General features: G+C 47.3%; 2 protein-coding genes across 9 annotated transcripts in view; one reads left to right on the top strand and one right to left on the bottom strand.

Annotated features, from left to right (window-relative positions):
* Positions 1–498: 498 nt before the first annotated feature.
* MYD88 (MYD88 innate immune signal transduction adaptor) lies at positions 499–5,076 on the top strand. Of its 3 annotated transcripts, none has more exons than XM_033402165.2 (5): positions 499–862; positions 1,746–1,880; positions 2,277–2,438; positions 2,642–2,733; positions 2,999–5,076. In XM_033402165.2, exons 1-5 carry the CDS (start codon positions 535–537, stop codon positions 3,017–3,019), a joined length of 738 nt encoding a protein of 245 aa, XP_033258056.1. In that variant the 5' UTR covers positions 499–534; the 3' UTR covers positions 3,020–5,076. The 3 variants fall into 3 exon arrangements, with proteins under 3 accessions (XP_033258056.1, XP_033258057.1, XP_004277952.1); XM_033402166.2 differs by having other exon boundaries at positions 500–862; positions 2,277–2,466; positions 2,691–2,733; XM_004277904.4 differs by having other exon boundaries at positions 501–862; positions 2,277–2,457.
* LOC105748413 (putative UPF0607 protein ENSP00000382826) overlaps positions 4,333–16,678 on the bottom strand; it is a 28,980-nt gene continuing 16,634 nt past the window's right edge. For 2 of the 6 annotated variants that reach the window (XM_049715944.1, XM_049715946.1), the window contains exon 3: positions 7,561–8,170. In XM_049715944.1, coding sequence (XP_049571901.1) covers positions 7,763–8,170 — 408 coding nt within the window. In that variant the 3' untranslated portion in view covers positions 7,561–7,762. Of the gene's footprint in view, positions 5,476–7,560; positions 16,517–16,678 lie in introns of those variants that run through there. The other 4 variants (XM_049715943.1, XM_049715942.1, XM_049715945.1 and 1 more) reach the window with 3 other exon arrangements.

Here is a 16,678-nt window from a genome sequence, read left to right as displayed (position 1 = left end):
CCACCTCCAACTCTGGGTGTACAGCCAGGGATTCCCCATACTCCTAAGGGCAGGATTGTGTGCTCTACCAGAATTAGGGTGGGGGTGTGTGTGGAGGGAGGCAGATCCGATGCCTGCCCCCTTGCCCCTTCCCCGCCATCCTCGAGGGCAGGACCGTATGAACCCCTCAGATCCCTAATGGAAAGGATGTAAGTCCACCAGATGCCAAAGAGCAAGTCACCTCTTTCCTATAACCCAGGAAGGAAGGTCATCGTCCCACTGCCGCACCAGACCCTCCTGGACAGATAGGTGGAGCTCCGTAGACCTTCAAAGGTAGGTTCCCGGTCCCCACACCCCCAGTCCCCTGAGATCCCGAGGGCAGGGGTGGGGCGCCCCCCACTTCCGCACATATACTGGGGCTCCAGATTGTAGGGCGGGGCGTCGCTTCGAAAGAGAAACCGGCGGGGCGGGGCGGGGCGGGGCCGGGTGGGCGGGGTGGCGGTAGGGTAAGGAGGAAGCACAGACCCACGACGCGCCTTTGCGTGACGGCCCGCCATGGCGGAAGGAGGTCTGGACGCGGGCTCCGCGCCCCCCACCGCTTCCATGTCCTCCCTGCCCCTGGCAGCGCTCAACGTGCGAGTGCGGCGCCGCCTGTCGCTCTTCCTAAACTTGCGGGCGCATGTGGCGGCCGACTGGACCGCGCTGGCGGAGGAGATGGGCTACGAGTACTTGGAGATCCGGCGGCTGGAGACGCATGCCGACCCCACGGGCAGCCTTCTGGACGACTGGCAGGGACGACCCGGCGCTTCGGTGGGCCGCCTGCTCGAGCTCCTCGGCAAGCTGGGCCGCGACGACTTGCTGATGGAACTGGGACCCAGCATCGGTGAGGACGCCCCCTTCCGGGCCTCATATCCGAGGTGGGGGTGCGGATGAAGGGGCTGACCATAACTGGCCTCAGCATCCGTCCCACCTTTCCTGTCTTGGAGGCGGGGAGAGCGGGGGGGAGGGAGTAGTTTTGGGGTGGCAAGGGGGACACTGGAGGCAGCCTGCAGAGGGGGAACCGTGCAAGACCAGTTCCCTCTTTCCATACGTGGGATGATAGGGACTAGAGAAAGAAGGCGAAGGCCGGAAAAGGCACAAGGAAACAGCTTAGACAAAGGCTTTCACATAGGACCAGGAGTCAGAATAGGGGTCCTCTGTGGGGGGCTTGGAATTGCTTCAAGTATGTAGAGCAACCGGCAGGTAAGGGACTGAAAGCTGACAGTCTTTGGAAACTTCAGGTCCCTGGAAAATGCACCCCTTCCTGCCACTTGCTGACCCATACCTGCACAGGCATGGGGACAGTGGCCCACTTGGTTGGGGCTGCTGCCCTCGCTGCACATAATCACCAGGTCTCCTGAGCTCTTCCTACATGCCCTGCTCACATCAGCCGTGGATCCTAAAAGAAGCATACCTTGGATTCTATTCTCGGGAGCCCGGAGCGGGGGGTGGGGGGTGGGGGAGTGGAGGGCAATGGGATAGAGACATAAGCCTGACCTTGATGGCTTCCCTCATGGCCAGAACACCACTGACGTCCCTTTAGGATGACCAGAGCCAGGTGGAAGCTCATCTTTTCAGAGCTGTTGAACTGTGGATGGCACCACTGGGCTAGAGAAGCCCTGGAGGACAACACAGCCAGGGAGGTGGGACAGGGGCTGGATCCTGACCATGGGTAGAGGCGTGGGGTACCTGCGGGGAGCTGGCCACACCTTGTCTCTTCCCCACAGAGGAGGATTGCCAAAAGTATATTCTGAAGCAGCAGCAGGAGGCATCTGAGAAGCCTTTACAGGTGGACTCTGTAGACAGCAGCATTCCTCGGACGAGAGATCCGGCGGGCATCACCATTTGCGATGACCCCCTGGGTAAGGGCCCAGTACTGCCCCCCTGGGCCATAGGACATTGTGGTGTTAAAAGTATGGATGTTGAAAGCAGATGGACTGTGGCACCTTGGGCAAGTCACTTAATCTCTCTGAGCTTCAGTTTCCTAAGAAATGGGAATAATAAAGTCCTACCTCTGGTTTTGGTATGAGATTTTCATGAAATGATGTGTCTATCTCATCGTCAACCTAGGGTTTGGCCTGGGGTGGTAAGAAGGTGCTCATCTTTCCGCTCCTGGGAAAGGCACTTTCTCTGAGTAGTGTCATCTCAGGATTGTGTAGGGTCCAGGATCACGGACGCTTAGGCTGGGGGCACCTGGCTGGGCTCCTCCCCAGCCTTCCTGTAGGGCTCTGACCATCACCCTTGTGCTTTGCACCCAGGGCAAATGCCTGAGTGTTTTGACGCCTTCATCTGCTACTGCCCCAGCGATATCCAGTTTGTACAGGAGATGATCCGGGAGCTGGAACAGACAAACCATCGGCTGAAGTTGTGTGTGTCTGACCGCGACGTCCTGCCTGGCACCTGCATCTGGTCCATTGCCAGTGAACTCATTGAAAAGAGGTTGGCTAGGTGGCCAGGGGGCAAGTGGGTGGTTGTACAAAGCCCTGCCAGGGATCCCAATGCTGGGATCCTCCCAGTTGGACCCTGTCTAGCCTGGGCACAGTGGGCTCCTCCCAAGGCTGTCCCCTGGGGGTATGCTGAACTAGGTCACCACGGTGCCTATAGCCTGCCCACTCTCCCTTAGGTGCCGTCGGATGGTGGTGGTTGTCTCTGATGATTACTTGCAAAGCAAGGAATGTGACTTCCAGACTAAGTTTGCACTCAGCCTCTCTCCAGGTAAGCTCAGCCCTGCCTTTGCCACAGAGAAGTGGGCGGGGCCTCAAGATGCCAGCCTTCCCTCACCAAGGGCCACGGGTAGAGCATCAAGGAACTTGGGCAGGTCTCTACACATAAGTGTGCATGCACATGAGTGCCCTTTGTGTGGGTGAATACGTACCAGGGGTGCTTAGTTGGGAGAGGGATGTTGTTAACCCCTGGACTGAGGATTGGTCCCACCCCACTGTGAGAGCCTGGTGCCAGCTCTGTACCCTTTGGCTTGCAGGTGCCCATCAGAAGCGACTGATCCCCATCAAGTACAAGTCAATGAAGAAAGAGTTCCCCAGCATCCTGCGGTTCATCACTATCTGCGACTACACCAACCCCTGCACCAAGTCCTGGTTCTGGACTCGCCTTGCCAAGGCCCTGTCCCTGCCCTGAACTGCCCTGAGTCCCTGGGTGTGTGTGCATCTATCTGCCTGTACATGTACTTCTACCCCTGCCTCCGCCTGCAGTTGTACGGGGAATCTGTGCTCCACTGGCCTCTTGATTCCTGGACATGCCAACTCCACAGACACAGCTGCAGCCATTGTACATATCTGGACATCGCATCTCATGTCCTGCATAGAACATGTGGCTGCAAGTGGCACGCCCACTTGCAGTTATCAGCCAGGACAGTAAAAACCAGAGCCAGCTGGGACTAAGAGGAAGACCAGAAGAGCCAGCTCTGACCCATCCACACATCTTAGGCCTCAGTTTCTCCACCTGAGAACTAAGTAGGGTGAGGAGAACAGGCAGTAGCTGTGTTTGAATGATTGTGGGAAACGGTGAAGCACTGTTCTGAGTCTCCTGGGGACGGGAGACAAATCTTGTCTGAGAGAGAGCTAGCTGCCTGGGCAACGTGCTGGCCACTGCTGGGACCATGGCACTGCTGGGGCAGCTGCTTCCACAATGGTGCCTACGGATGCTTTGGGGCCCTGTTGCCCCACCTCACATCCCACTTCCTCCTGCCCCGGGGACAAATGGGGAAGCAGCCTGGCCTAGCATAGAGAGGTCCTACATTGAGCCTGATTCCCCAAGGGTCCACCTCTCATCTGCCTCTTTGACTCCTCCCAGCCTCTGCACACCTTCCCTGTGATAAGCCCCCAAGAGACTGGCCTGAGCGTCTGGGGCTGCTTTTCACTTCCACCTATTGAGTGCCTGCGGTCCTGCTCTCAGCTCTGCCCTGCATGAGATGGGATCCCATCTTCTGGCATCTCCATCAAGTTTGGGTTCTGGAGCTAGGTCACCATGGTGGTGTGAGCAGGAAGCCTTCCTCCCTGGGCCACCCACAGAGAACTTTCCCACCAATCTTCTGTACTTAATTGCCTTACAAAGTTGTTTGCTGGGACTAGTTTACAAACAGTGACCACACAAGAGCCTCTTGCCCCAAAGCTTGTAGGCAAATGGACACATAGAAGCTCACACACAGAGACACATATATACATGCACGGGCACCCTCATGCACACACATACAGGCATCTTCATGCACACATTTCCCTGGATACAGCTGCCAGGAACAGCTGGGTGGGACAGTCCCACCACAGAGGGGGCCTAACCCTGGACTAAGATGGGACAATCTTGTATTCTTTTTGTTTCCCTCTTCATTGGAACCAGACTCTGGAAAGGACCCATTATGCCAGCATTTACGCCTTCAGTGAAGCACAGAGCGAGGAAAGAGCTGCTTGAACTCACAGAGCAAGTTAGCTGTGACAGCTGTTTTTCCCTCCTTGGGGGATTTGTACGTTGGTTTCCCTTAAGCTCTCCTTCAAGGAGAAAATGTCATGGTCTCAGGTCTCTGTGCCAGGATAGGACCCAGGACCCTAAATCTAATAGCAAATGTATGCCTTCTCTGCTCCACTTCCAGCAAGGGCTGGGGCAAACCAAGTACCTTCCCTCAGGGTCTCAAGAGGGACTGGAGGCCCCTCTCTGCATAATCTTGATGAAGCACTTAGCTACTAGGTACCTATCCCCACTTTGATACTGGGAAGTATTTTAAAACTCTTTCAAGAAAGTATCTTTCAGGGACTTCCCTGGCAGTCAGTGGTTGAGACTTCGCCTTCCAGTGCGGGGGGTGTGGGTTTGATCCCTGGTCGGGGAGCTAAGATCCCACGTGCCTCAGGGCCAAAAAACCAAAACATGAAACAGAAGCAATATTGTAACAAACTCAATAAAGACAAAAAAAATTAACTTTAAAAAAAAAAAGTATCTTTCACACCTGTTTGTATTCATTGTGAGAATTTCAAAGAGAGCTGAGAAATGCCTCGGTCTGTAATTTCCCCTTCTGTATCCTAGGTTTATAATAAAGAGTTCTCTACTTTGGGAGTAGCAGGTTTCATTTGTGTCTGGAAGGAGTATGGAAGCAGTAACTTGGGATAACGCTCTCCTGGGTACATGAAACTGGGCCCTTGGGTAGGTTCCAGTGGGTTTGCCAGGAACTTCCTTAAGGCTGGTCCTCCTCCTCACAGGGTCCAAGCCTCACCAGGGCTGCAGGCAGAACTGTAAACAGCAGCTCAGCTACCGACACTGGGGACTCTGCTTGCCTCTGCCAAGCTTGGTCTTCTGGGGATTGTGCCACACTTCTGGGTCCTGGGCCGGCCAGCGGGAGGGGCTGCTCTCCTAGGCTCCCAGGAGAGTCTGGAGAGTCCCCACTCCAGATCACAGATCTCCAGAGAACGCTGTTGTTACCAGTAATGGCCATCCTTGGGCATATCTGTGTTAATCCTGAAAGGATCGATCTATTTTTAAATAGAACGCACGACTTTTTCACTGTTCACTTGAGAAAAATTAGAAAATATGAAGAAAAAAATGCCCATAATCCTAATCCCAGAGATAACTGTGGTGACCTTTTAGAGTGCCCAGATATTTTCAGCGACCACAGCTTTTCTCTCACTGGTCTCTCTGTTACCACGTCCTGGCTCCTGAGCCTCCTGGATGCTGGAGGCTTCCCAGCCTTGCCTCTGTACATTCAGGACTCCTAGAAAGTCCCCCTGAGGCCAGGCCGTCCTCTCCAGTATCCCCTTGGGAACAAAGCCTCAGTGTGGTCCAAGCAGGGCCCCTGGGATCTGCCTTGTGCCCCCATGGCTGGGGGGACAGTCTTTGGGTCTGCTCCTGGTCATGGAGAGGGCTCTCTGGGCAACACCAGTCACGTCATGGGGAAAGCCCCTGTTCTCTCAGGTCAAGATGGTGACCTGAAAGCGCTCAGCTCAACCCCATCTAATCCTCACACCCCTCTCACCTTCCTCCAGTGCCCACCTCCCCATAGGTAAGTTCCCAGATACTGAGAAAGCTTCCTCTTCTCATTTTTGTTTTAGTCCCCTAGGAACTTTTGATAGAGAAATTCTCTTTCCTAAAGGGAAAATTCACTGATGAAATTATCCAAGGCAAAAGCAGGAAATTTTGGAGGGCAGCAGCAAAAGTAAAACACAAAATTACAAATCTACGTGACAATGGACTTGGATTCTGCCACAAGTCAAGGGCAAGGGAAAGAAACAGGGACAGGGATTTCCTCCAGATTAGACAATAAAATATACAAATATAGTGTGGCTTTGCTGTATCCTGGTTCAAACACATCAATTATAAAAAGATATTTTGGGGTCATATATCCAGTAGAGGTCAATATACAAAATATGTGAGAGCAACAAAAAAATAAACAACCCAATTAAAAAATGGGCAAGGGGGACTTCCCTGGTGGTCCAGTGGCTAAGACTCCATGCTCCCAATGCAGGGGGCCCGGGTTCAATCCCTGGTCAGGGAACTAGATCCCACACGCCACAACTAAGAGTTCGCAGGCTGCCACTAAAAAAAAAACAGATTTCACATGCCGCAACTAAAAAAAAAAAAAAAGATCCCGCGTGCTGCAATTAAGACCCAATGCAGCCAAATAAATAAATAAATAAATACTAAAAAAAAACAAAAAAAGAGCAAGGGACTTTAATAGACATCTCTCCAAAGAAGATATACAGATGACTAAAAAGTACATGAAAAGATGCTCAATATCACTAATCATTAGGGAAATGCAAATCAAAACCACAATGAGATACCATCTCATACCCATTAGGACGGCTACTACCAAAAACCCCAGAAAACTGGGACTTCCTTGGCGGTCCAGTGGTTAAGACTCTGTGCTTCCAAAGTAGGGGCACCGGTTCAATCCCTGGTCGGGGAACTAAGATCCCGCATGCCACACTGTGTGGCCAAAAAACACAAAACAAAGCAAAAAACCCAAATGGTACATTTGCTGTGGTATGGCAATTTCCCAAAAAATTAAAAATAGAAATACCATATGATCCAGCAATTCCACTTCTGTGTGGAAACCCAAAAGAACTGAAAGCAGGGTGCAAATATCAAAGAGATATTTCTACACCCATATTCATAGCAGCATTACTCACAATAGCCAAAATGGGTAAGCAACCCAAGTATCCCTTGACAGATGAATGAATAAACAAAATGTGGTATATACATAGAATAGTATTCATCCTTAAAAGGAATGAAATTCTGACACATGCTACAATATGGATGAACCTTGAGGACACTATGCTAAGGGAAATAAGTCAGTTGCAAAAAGACAAATGCTGTATAATTCCACCTACATAAGGTATCTAGAACAGCCAAATTCTTAGAGATAGAAAATAGAATGGTGGTTTCCAGGGCCTGAGCGAAGGAGAGAATGAAGAGTTGTTTAAAGAATATGAAAAAGAATATATGCATACACTCACACATAAAACTGAATCACTCCGCTATACTTGAAACTAACACAACATTGTAAATTAACTATACTTCAATTTTTTAAAAAGGCAATTTCAAATATTATTCGGAAAAAATAGTTGTTTAATGGGTACAGAGTTTCAGTTTTGCACAATGAAGTGTTCTGGAGATGGCTGTACAAAATTGTGACCAAAAACACAAAAATCAATATACTGGCCCGCGCCGCGGAGGCCGATGAGGTCGGCGCCAACGGCCGGCGTTGCGGGTGGGAGGCCGCGCCGGAGCGCAGTATGGAGGGGCCGGCCTAGCTGGGGCCCGTGGCCCTGCGTCTTCTGGTGCGACGCCGGTCCTGCGCAGGCTGCGGGGCCGCAGCCGCCGGGCGATGGGCGCCCGAGGGGCCGGGAGGCGAGCCGTGGCCCCCAGGCGGGTGTGGGCATCGTATCTGCAGCCAGCGTCCCCGAGGCCACGCTCGGGCCATGATCACTCGGTGAAGCTGCGCCGCGACAGCGCGGCCGACTTCTGGCGCTGTGAGGACCTGTGCGCACTGCAGGATTTGGTGCCTTTGCCCGCCGTGTGCGCCTCCCTGCGGAAGGGCCTGCTGGACTTCAACGCCGACCGCCTCCGCGGGGTAGACTAGATGCCGCTCCTGAGGACCCTCTGCCCCTGATCTGTATCCAGAGATTCTTCCAGCCATGGCTTGGCGAGACAGGTTCTGACAGAAATAAAGTTTACAGAAGTTGTGTTCCTGCGATAAGAAATAAAGATATGACCTTCCAGTTGTGGAAAGCTCTTAAATGCTGTGTAAGTGCGTCGGGTGCGCTAAGGAACCTGGAGCTAAATAGGCTAGTTCTGAGAGAGAGAGACTTAACTATGTTAACAAAGGTGCCTGGGTTTTTGGCAGCAGCTAAGCACGGAAGCTTAGGAGAAGGGGGCCATTCACCTCGATCCCTTGTCAGCGGCAGGGGCGACCTCAGTCCCGGCGGCAGCAGAAAAAGCGGCAGGGGAATCTTCTGCTTGCAGGGCCTACTGCTGGTAGACACCAGGGAAGAGGAGCTTCTTGATGGGATGTCTGAAGATTTTTCACGCTGCAGCTCCTTTCCAGACATCAGTGAGCCTGGTGATTTGGGCCGGTGGTCTTCACCCAGCATTTCTTTTTTTAGCCTCTCCAGCAGCAGGGAGCAGCATGCGGTTGGGGCAGAGAACACCATGGCATGGGACTCAGGCTTCCAAGGAGGCAGGACATCTCCAGGATCTCCATCTGAGAAGATGACATGGCTTTCTGAGGAGGAGCTCATTGGAGACATCTGGGCGTTCTCACTCAAGTTGTCTTCTGGGTGCTCGGGAAGGAGGTCCACTGGCTCAGGATCGCACTTGAGGCAAGTGAGGACTCCACTGGTCTCCTGGGGCCTAGATGTCAATGGTATACCCCGATTGCTACGGTGGCCCCTCTTCCGATCGTCCTCTCCTTTGGTCTCTGTGTGATCCTCCATCTTTGCCATGCCTCTTTGGGGCTCTTCTTGGACCTTCACCTCCCTCTCCTTTGGAGAAGGAAGTGGAAGGTGACTGGATGGTATCGACTTCCTAATCTTGAGCCCTGTGTATGTATTGGCCAGCCCTTCCCCCGCAAGTGGCCCAGAGGCCAGACGCTGCTCAGAGCTGAGTGCAGAAGCCCCCAGAGCTTGCCAGGGTGTGGCCAGCCTCCTCCGGGGACCTCCCCAGCTTCTCTGCGAGGCCTGGAGACTGAAGCACCTTCTCCAGGGCTGCTCAGCTGCCAGCATCACCATGAGCCAGGCGGCGAAGGTTTCTGAGCAGGGGATGCAGAGCCTGACCCAACTGGATGCTGCACCCCACGATGTCCCTTCCTGGCAGATAGGTTCTTTCTTCTTTTTCGAAATTTGATAAAACAACATTTAAACTTTCCACTGTTCTTCAGGGTATACAGATGGTAGTGGCTTGTTCTCTGGACTGTGGTGCCTCCTTATCCTATATGCTTCATGTGTTACTTTTGTTTGTTTGTTTTCTTGTAGTCCTTATGGTACTTGGCCCTAAGTGCCATACCTGTAATGACACATACACTGCCCTGTAGGAGGTCTTCTTTTGTTCAACGCATGAATTGGTCATCCACCACACTGGGTTCTGGTCTCCGAAGATACAGGTCAGGGAGCACCAGTTGGCAGCATAGCAGCATACCACACTTCTAATTGAGGCTTGCAGCCCAGATATTCCCTTTGGTCTAATTTGAAGGATCCAGATATGTGAAGATTATATTCTAGATAAATCATGGGCTATCCTGAAAGAAATTCACCAGTAAATTATTCCAGTTTCTCTGGCCTTCCTGGAGTATATCTAGTAAGGCATCTCATTCATGTCTAGAAAGCAAATATATCATTTATTGCAACTTCATCGTGGAGCGACGTATTGGTTTAAAGTACGATTAACACAATTTGGTCATTGTGAGTATGCCAGCTGGGTCCACTCTTTTTCCCATTGCGGAGCACAGGCTCCGGACGCGCAGGCTCAGCGGCCATGGCTCACAGGCCTAGCCGCTCCGTGGCATGTGGGATCTTCCCGGACTGGGGCATGAACCCATGTCCCCTGCATCGGCAGGTGGACTCTCAACCACTGCGCCGCCAGGGAAGCCCTAGGTCCACTCTTCACTACACATGTGTAACTCTAGAGATTCTTATGCCCAAAAGAGACATGCTCTTGGGTGTCTAGGGTAAGGGAAACGTGTTGTTATTCAGGAGCGGGAAGCTTCAGCATGACAGGAAAGAATTGAAAAATCCTGGTCTACACATCACTTTACCTTGTTTGAAACTTGTTTCTTTGGCTTGCTTCATTGGAGTGTTTTTGCTCTCCTGGGGCTGACACTGTGTGTTATGTAACACGCATGTGACATGTAGAAGTTTCAGAACCCAGAGTCACATAGATCAGTCAAAAATTTATATATTTTAGTTTAACATCTATTTTCGGTGGGGTGGGGATGGTGGTGTGCTGAATTGGGTGATTGGGATTGACATGTATACACTGATGTGTATAAAACTGATGACTAATAAGAACCTGCAGTATAAAACAACAAACAAACAAACAAAACAACTAATACTAAACTTTCTTTGGGTTATTTGTATGGAAATATGTTAACATAAATGTTTCAGACATTACATGAAATTTCTAAAAATCTTATATGTTCTGGTATAATGTTATAAGTCATAATTCTAGTTATTACTTTAAAATGTATATCTCAGAAAAAAAATTCTATTTAAAGTAACACTGGGCATAATTCATATATTCCAAAATTAGTTTGACCCTCTGCTCATGAGATTCTTTTTATGGCATGTGACAGCAAATTTGGACTTCCATCCCCAATAAACTTTGAGGTTGGAGGACACAAAAGGTTTTGCTCAGACCTAAATTCTGTCTGAAAAAAAAGGGTAAATATTATAAGCCCTTTCTAACCTCTCCAGGAGCAGAAATAATTTACAGCTGTGGCATTTAACCATAACTCCTTGATCTAATTTGAGAAGAGTTCAGTAAGGAACAATGTCTTGATTTTGTTTGTTTTGTTTGTTCCCTGTTTTCTTGTCTTGCTTACCAACAATCCATTGTAATTCATGAGTTAGTATGGCAGCAGACTGAGTGTTCCCTGGAGCTCATTAAATGAACTTTTTTTCCCCCCAAAAAACAAAAAAAATCACAATATACTGAACTGTATACTTAAAACTGGTTACTATGGTAAATTTTATGTTACGTGTATTTTACCACTAAAAAAAAGACATTCTTGAGACAATTGTGGAAATTTGGGTATTAGATGACGTGAAAGAATTATCACTATTTTTTTAGATGTGACAATAGCATTGTGGTTATATAAAGAAAATGTTCAATTTGTTAGAAACTAATTCTGAAGTACATGGTGTGAAATGAATGATGTCTGGGATTTCCTTTAAATAATTGAGAGAAAATAATAACAAAGACTATATGAAGCAAATATGACCATATATTAGTTATTAAATTGAAGGTACATTTCTTCTCTCTGTTCTTGTGTATCTAAAATTTTTCAAAATATAAAAAAGTATTTTAAGTTAAAAAGTGCAAGCATTGTTGTTAACTCCACTTGGACAAATGTCTCTCTTGCTGCATCTCCCTAAGGTAGGTATCTTAAAATCATTCATTAGGAATGACTGAAACGAAAATAATTGTTTCCTATCTCATGGGGAAGTGGAAGAAAATTTGGATAATATATTCCCAGACATCTGAAAATCTCACCTTGGATCACTGGTTTTTTTTTAAATCATTCATTAATTTTGAGTCTTAATAAAAGTATTCCAAAAATATTTTCTTCAACTCAAAATATTTTCCTTTAACTTAAACTTAAAAGGGACTCTCACAAACTGCATGGCATTTGAGTCAGAAGGACCAGACCACTGACCCTGGAAAAACGGGGAAGCGCCATGGCTCCTCGGCAGCTGCATTGCAAGCCTCGCTCTGGGGACCGTGCACTCCAGCCTGAGAGACACGAATAGAGTTCTGGCCCGCAACAGTGCAGGAGCAGCCTCCGTGGGCCTCTGGTTGATGGAGAATTCTGAGTGGTGGGGCTGGGAACTAGCAAGTGGTAGAAAACTGGAAAATGCCTGCTCAAAACAGGCTGGAATGATTTCAAATTCCAGAAGGCAAACTCAGAATCACAGAAAAACAGGCAGGGCCACTGGGCTGGTAGGGAGGTGGGTGAGGAGGGAGCTCACCAACAATTCAGGTGAACACTGTCCTCACTGGCTGCTGTTCACCAGGTGAGGCAGAAGAAATGGTCTAAAAGTCCCTGGGGACTTGTGGTTCCAGGACAATATGGAATAAACACGTCTCCTCAATCCCTCTGTTAAGTACAGCTAAAAAAAAAACCCTGGGCCATATATATACATATAGATATATATACATATTTTATATATATATATATATATATATATATATATATATATATAAATAAGAAGACTCTGAAGAGTGGAGAGGGAGATAGTCCGATAGTCTGACTAGCAGCCTTGGCACCCATAGAAAGACATGGCAATGATTCCGATGGTTTTCTTTTTGCCTCAGATATCTCAGACTGAGTACTGGAGAAGCTAGCAACCCAGAAACAAATGGGCACAGATGAAAAAAAAAAAAGAAATCCTGCTCTTTCTAGCCAAAGGACTAGGAAGGGGCAGAGTAACAAGAAAGAAAACTTTTAGACTACTCCAGTCTACTCTACTCCAGTCAAACCACAGAAAAAAAATTGTAATACTCCCTATACTCTGCCAGTCAAGATAAACGGGGACCCCAGGCTTCTACTCCTACTTGCAGGGTGCTGTCAGAAGGCTTAGTGGAGAGTCAGGGCTGTCGCCATTGCCAGAAGCAATGTGCTCCTCCATCCTGTCAGTAGAAGCCACAAGTGTGGCAAAAACAAGGCATCCTTCCCCTCCCAGCCAGGGTGGTCTCAGCAGAGGATCAGTGGGCAGCCTGAACTCCCACCCTGGCCCAGCAGTAATTAGGCACCCACTCTACACCCCCTTCCCAGGATGTCAACAGCGGCTGAGTGGGGAACCTGAACTTTGACCTCTATCTGACAGCATCAGTGAGAGCCTGCTAAAACAGAAGATTTAAATAGGATCCAGAGTCTCATAACATAACACTCAAAATGTCCAGGACTGAAAATCACTCTTTATACTGAGAACCAGGAAAATCTCAACTTGAGCAAGAAAAGATAACCAATAGATGCTAACACCAAAATGACAGTGATGTTGAAATTATCTGACAAGGATTTTAAAGCAGCCAGTATAAAAATGCTTCAATGAGCAATTACAGACATACTGCAAACAAATGAAGAGTCTCAGCAAAGAAACAAAACAGATGAAGAAGAACTAAACTGAAATTTTAAAACTGAAAAAAAAAAACCCACTGAAAAATGTCACTAGATGAGTTCTATAGTAAAATGAACTTGAAGAAAGAATAATAGAAATCACCCAATCTGAACAACAGAGAGAGAATAGACTGAAAAAAAATTAACAGAGTCTCAGGAATTTGTGGGACTATAAGAAAAGATCTAATATTTATGTCATTGAAGTCTCAAAAGTAGAGGAGGAAGAAGGTGGAGCTTAAAAAATATTCAAATAAATACGGCTAAAAATTTTCCAAATATGGCAGACATAAACCTATAGATTCAAGAAGCTGATAAAATCCCAAACAGGATAACCCAAAGAAATCCATGTCAATATTCATCATAGTCAAACTTCTGAAAACTAAAGGCAAAGAAAAATCTTGAAAGTAGCCAGAGAGAAATGACAACTTCCCTATAATGGAAAAACAACTTTGAATGAAGTCAAGTTTCTCATCAGAAACCACGGAAGTCAGAAGGAAGTGGCACAACATCTTCCAAGTGCTGAAAGAAAAGAACTGTCAACTAAAAATCCTATACGCAGAGAAAATCAGGAATGAAGAGGAAATCAAGACATTCTCAGATGAAGAAAAACTGAGAGAATTTGTCAACAGCAACCCCCACCCTTTAAAAAATAGCTAGTAGAAGTTTTTGAAGCAAAAAATAAATGATTGGAAAAGCAATCTTGGAATATCAAGAAGGAAGAACAAAAGAGTGAAAATAATTTAATAATATGTTTTCCTTCTCTTGAGTTTTCTAAATTATACCTGAAGGTTTAAGCAAAAGGTTAGTGGTTGTATGCAGGATAGATTAGAAAAGTTGATGAGCACTGTGGTAATTTCTACTTCAAGCAACTGCACAAACAAAAGGGAGAAATGAAGTGACTGCTGGCTGGGAGGAGGGACCCTATGGTCCCTTCTATTTCCTCTTTCCTAAAAAGATCAAAGCCTACCAGGTCCAGTCCATCGTCCCCTGTCCTGAGTACTCACACATCGTCTGATGCAGTTCTCAATTTATACAGAGAAAATATTTAAGACAGTTATAAACGGGAGAGTAAAGGGACTTAAAGAGAAGAAAGGTTTCTACCCCTCACTGAAACTGGTAATGTCAACACAAGTAGAACTGAGATAAGTTATGTATACACAATGTCGTACCTAAATATCCACACAAAGAGACACTCTCCAAAAACTAGAAATAAATCAAAATGAAATTCTACTCGAAATGGATGAGATGAAGAATAAATTAGTGGTTGTCAGGGATGGTTGGTGGAGAAAGGGGATGGATATTCTATAAAGAGGTAGCTGAGGGAGCTCTTTAAGGTGTGGTAGTAGTTCTGTATCTTGATTGTAGTGGTGATTACACAGGACCTGCATGTAATAAACTGGCAAAGAACTGTACATTGTACCAATGTCAAGTTCCTGGTTTTGATACTGTACTACAGTTACATAAGGTGTATCCATCGGGGGAAATTGTGTGAAAGGTTCAGAAACTTCTCTGTACTATTCTTGCAACTTTCTGTGAATCTATAATTATCTCAAGATAAAAAGTTTTTTTAAAAATTTAACATAAAAAGGAAGTAAAGGGCTTCCCTGGTGGCGCAGTGGTTGAGAGTCCGCCTGCCGATGCAGGGGACACGGGTTTGTGCCCCGGTCCGGGAAGATCCCACATGCCACGGAGCGGCTGGGCCCGTGAGCCATGGCTGCTGAGCCTGCGCGTCCAGAGCCTGTGCTCTGCAGCGGGAGAGGCCACAACTGTGAGAGGCCCGCGTACCGCAAAAAAAAAAAAAAAGAAAAAAAGAAGTAAAAACAAAAGCCGCTGGGTGCTTATGCAATGACTAAAACTTAATTTTCCATCTTGTTTTTACCCCAGTTTTATTGAGATATAACTGACATACAGCACTATGTAAGTTCAAGGTGTACAACCTGACCTACATATATTGTGAAATGATTACCACAAGTTTAGTTAACATCCATCATCTCATATAGGTTAAAAGAGAGAGAAATGGGACTTCCCTGGTGGCACAGTAGTTAAGAATCTGCCTGCCAATGCAAAGGACACGGGTTCGATCCCTGGTCCGGGAAGATCCCACATGCGGGTGGAGCAACTAAGCCTGTGAGCCACAACTACTGAGCCTGCGCTCTAGAGCCCGCAAGCCACAACTACTGAAGCCTGTGTGCCTAGAGCCCATGCTCCGCAACAAGAGAAGGCACCGCGGTGAGAAGCCCACGGACCGAAACAAAGAGTAGCCCCCCTCACCACAACTAGAGAAAGCCCACGAGCAGCAACGAAGACCCAATGCAGCCAAAAATAAAAATAAATAAAAAAGATTTTAAAAAAAAGAGATTTTTTCCTTGTGATGAGAACTCTTAGATACACTCTCACCAACTTTTCTGTATATCACACACCATTGTTAACTATAGTCATCAGGTTGCATGTTACATCTCCAATACCTGTTTGTCTTATAACTGGAAGTTTGTACATTTTAACCACCTTACTTCAATTGCCCCTCCCCACAACATTCGCCTCTGGTAACCACAATCTGATCTCTTTTTCTATGAGTTTGGTTTTTTGCTTATTTAGATTCCACATATACGTGAGATCATACATTATTTGTCTTTCTCTGTCTGACTTATTTCACTTACCATAATGCCCTCAAGCATTATCCCCTGTCCTAAGCACTTATGCATCAATTCAACCTGCAATTACCTAACCCGAGGTCATGAGGTCCTGAGGGTGCACCAAGTCCAAGGACCCGTGAGGTTAATTCTCATGAGGTCTCTGCTTTATTCGCTCTTCTAATTGAGTATCATAAGTGAAAATGGTTTAAGAACACCAGTTTTATCTACTTCAAGAGTTACTTCCTTCAAGAGTTGGATAACGCAGTATTATCCAACAGAACTATGTGAGCCACGTACGTTTTTTGTTTTTTGTTTTTTTTGTGTGTGGTACGCGGGCCTCTCACTGTTGTGGCCTCTCCCATTGCGGAGCACAGGTTCCAGACGCGCAGGCTCAGCGGCCATGGCTCACGGGCCCAGCCGCTCCGCGGCACGTGGGATCTTCCCGGATCGGGTCACGAACTCGCATCCCCTGCATCGGCAGGCGAACTCTCACCACTGCGCCACCAGGGAAGCCCCCACGTATGTATTTTTACATTTTCTAGTAGCCATGTTAAAAAAAATAAAATGAAACAGGTGACATTAATTTTAATATTTATTTAACCCAATATATCTAAAATATCATTTCAACATGTAATCTATATAAAAACTATTGATGACATTTTAGTTTTTTTTCATATTAAGTCTTCAAAATGCAGGGTGC

Source organism: Orcinus orca, chromosome 10, assembly GCF_937001465.1.
Source record: "Orcinus orca chromosome 10, mOrcOrc1.1, whole genome shotgun sequence".
Taxonomy (NCBI): domain Eukaryota; kingdom Metazoa; phylum Chordata; class Mammalia; order Artiodactyla; family Delphinidae; genus Orcinus; species Orcinus orca.
This window is presented reverse-complemented; position numbering and strand designations above follow the sequence as displayed.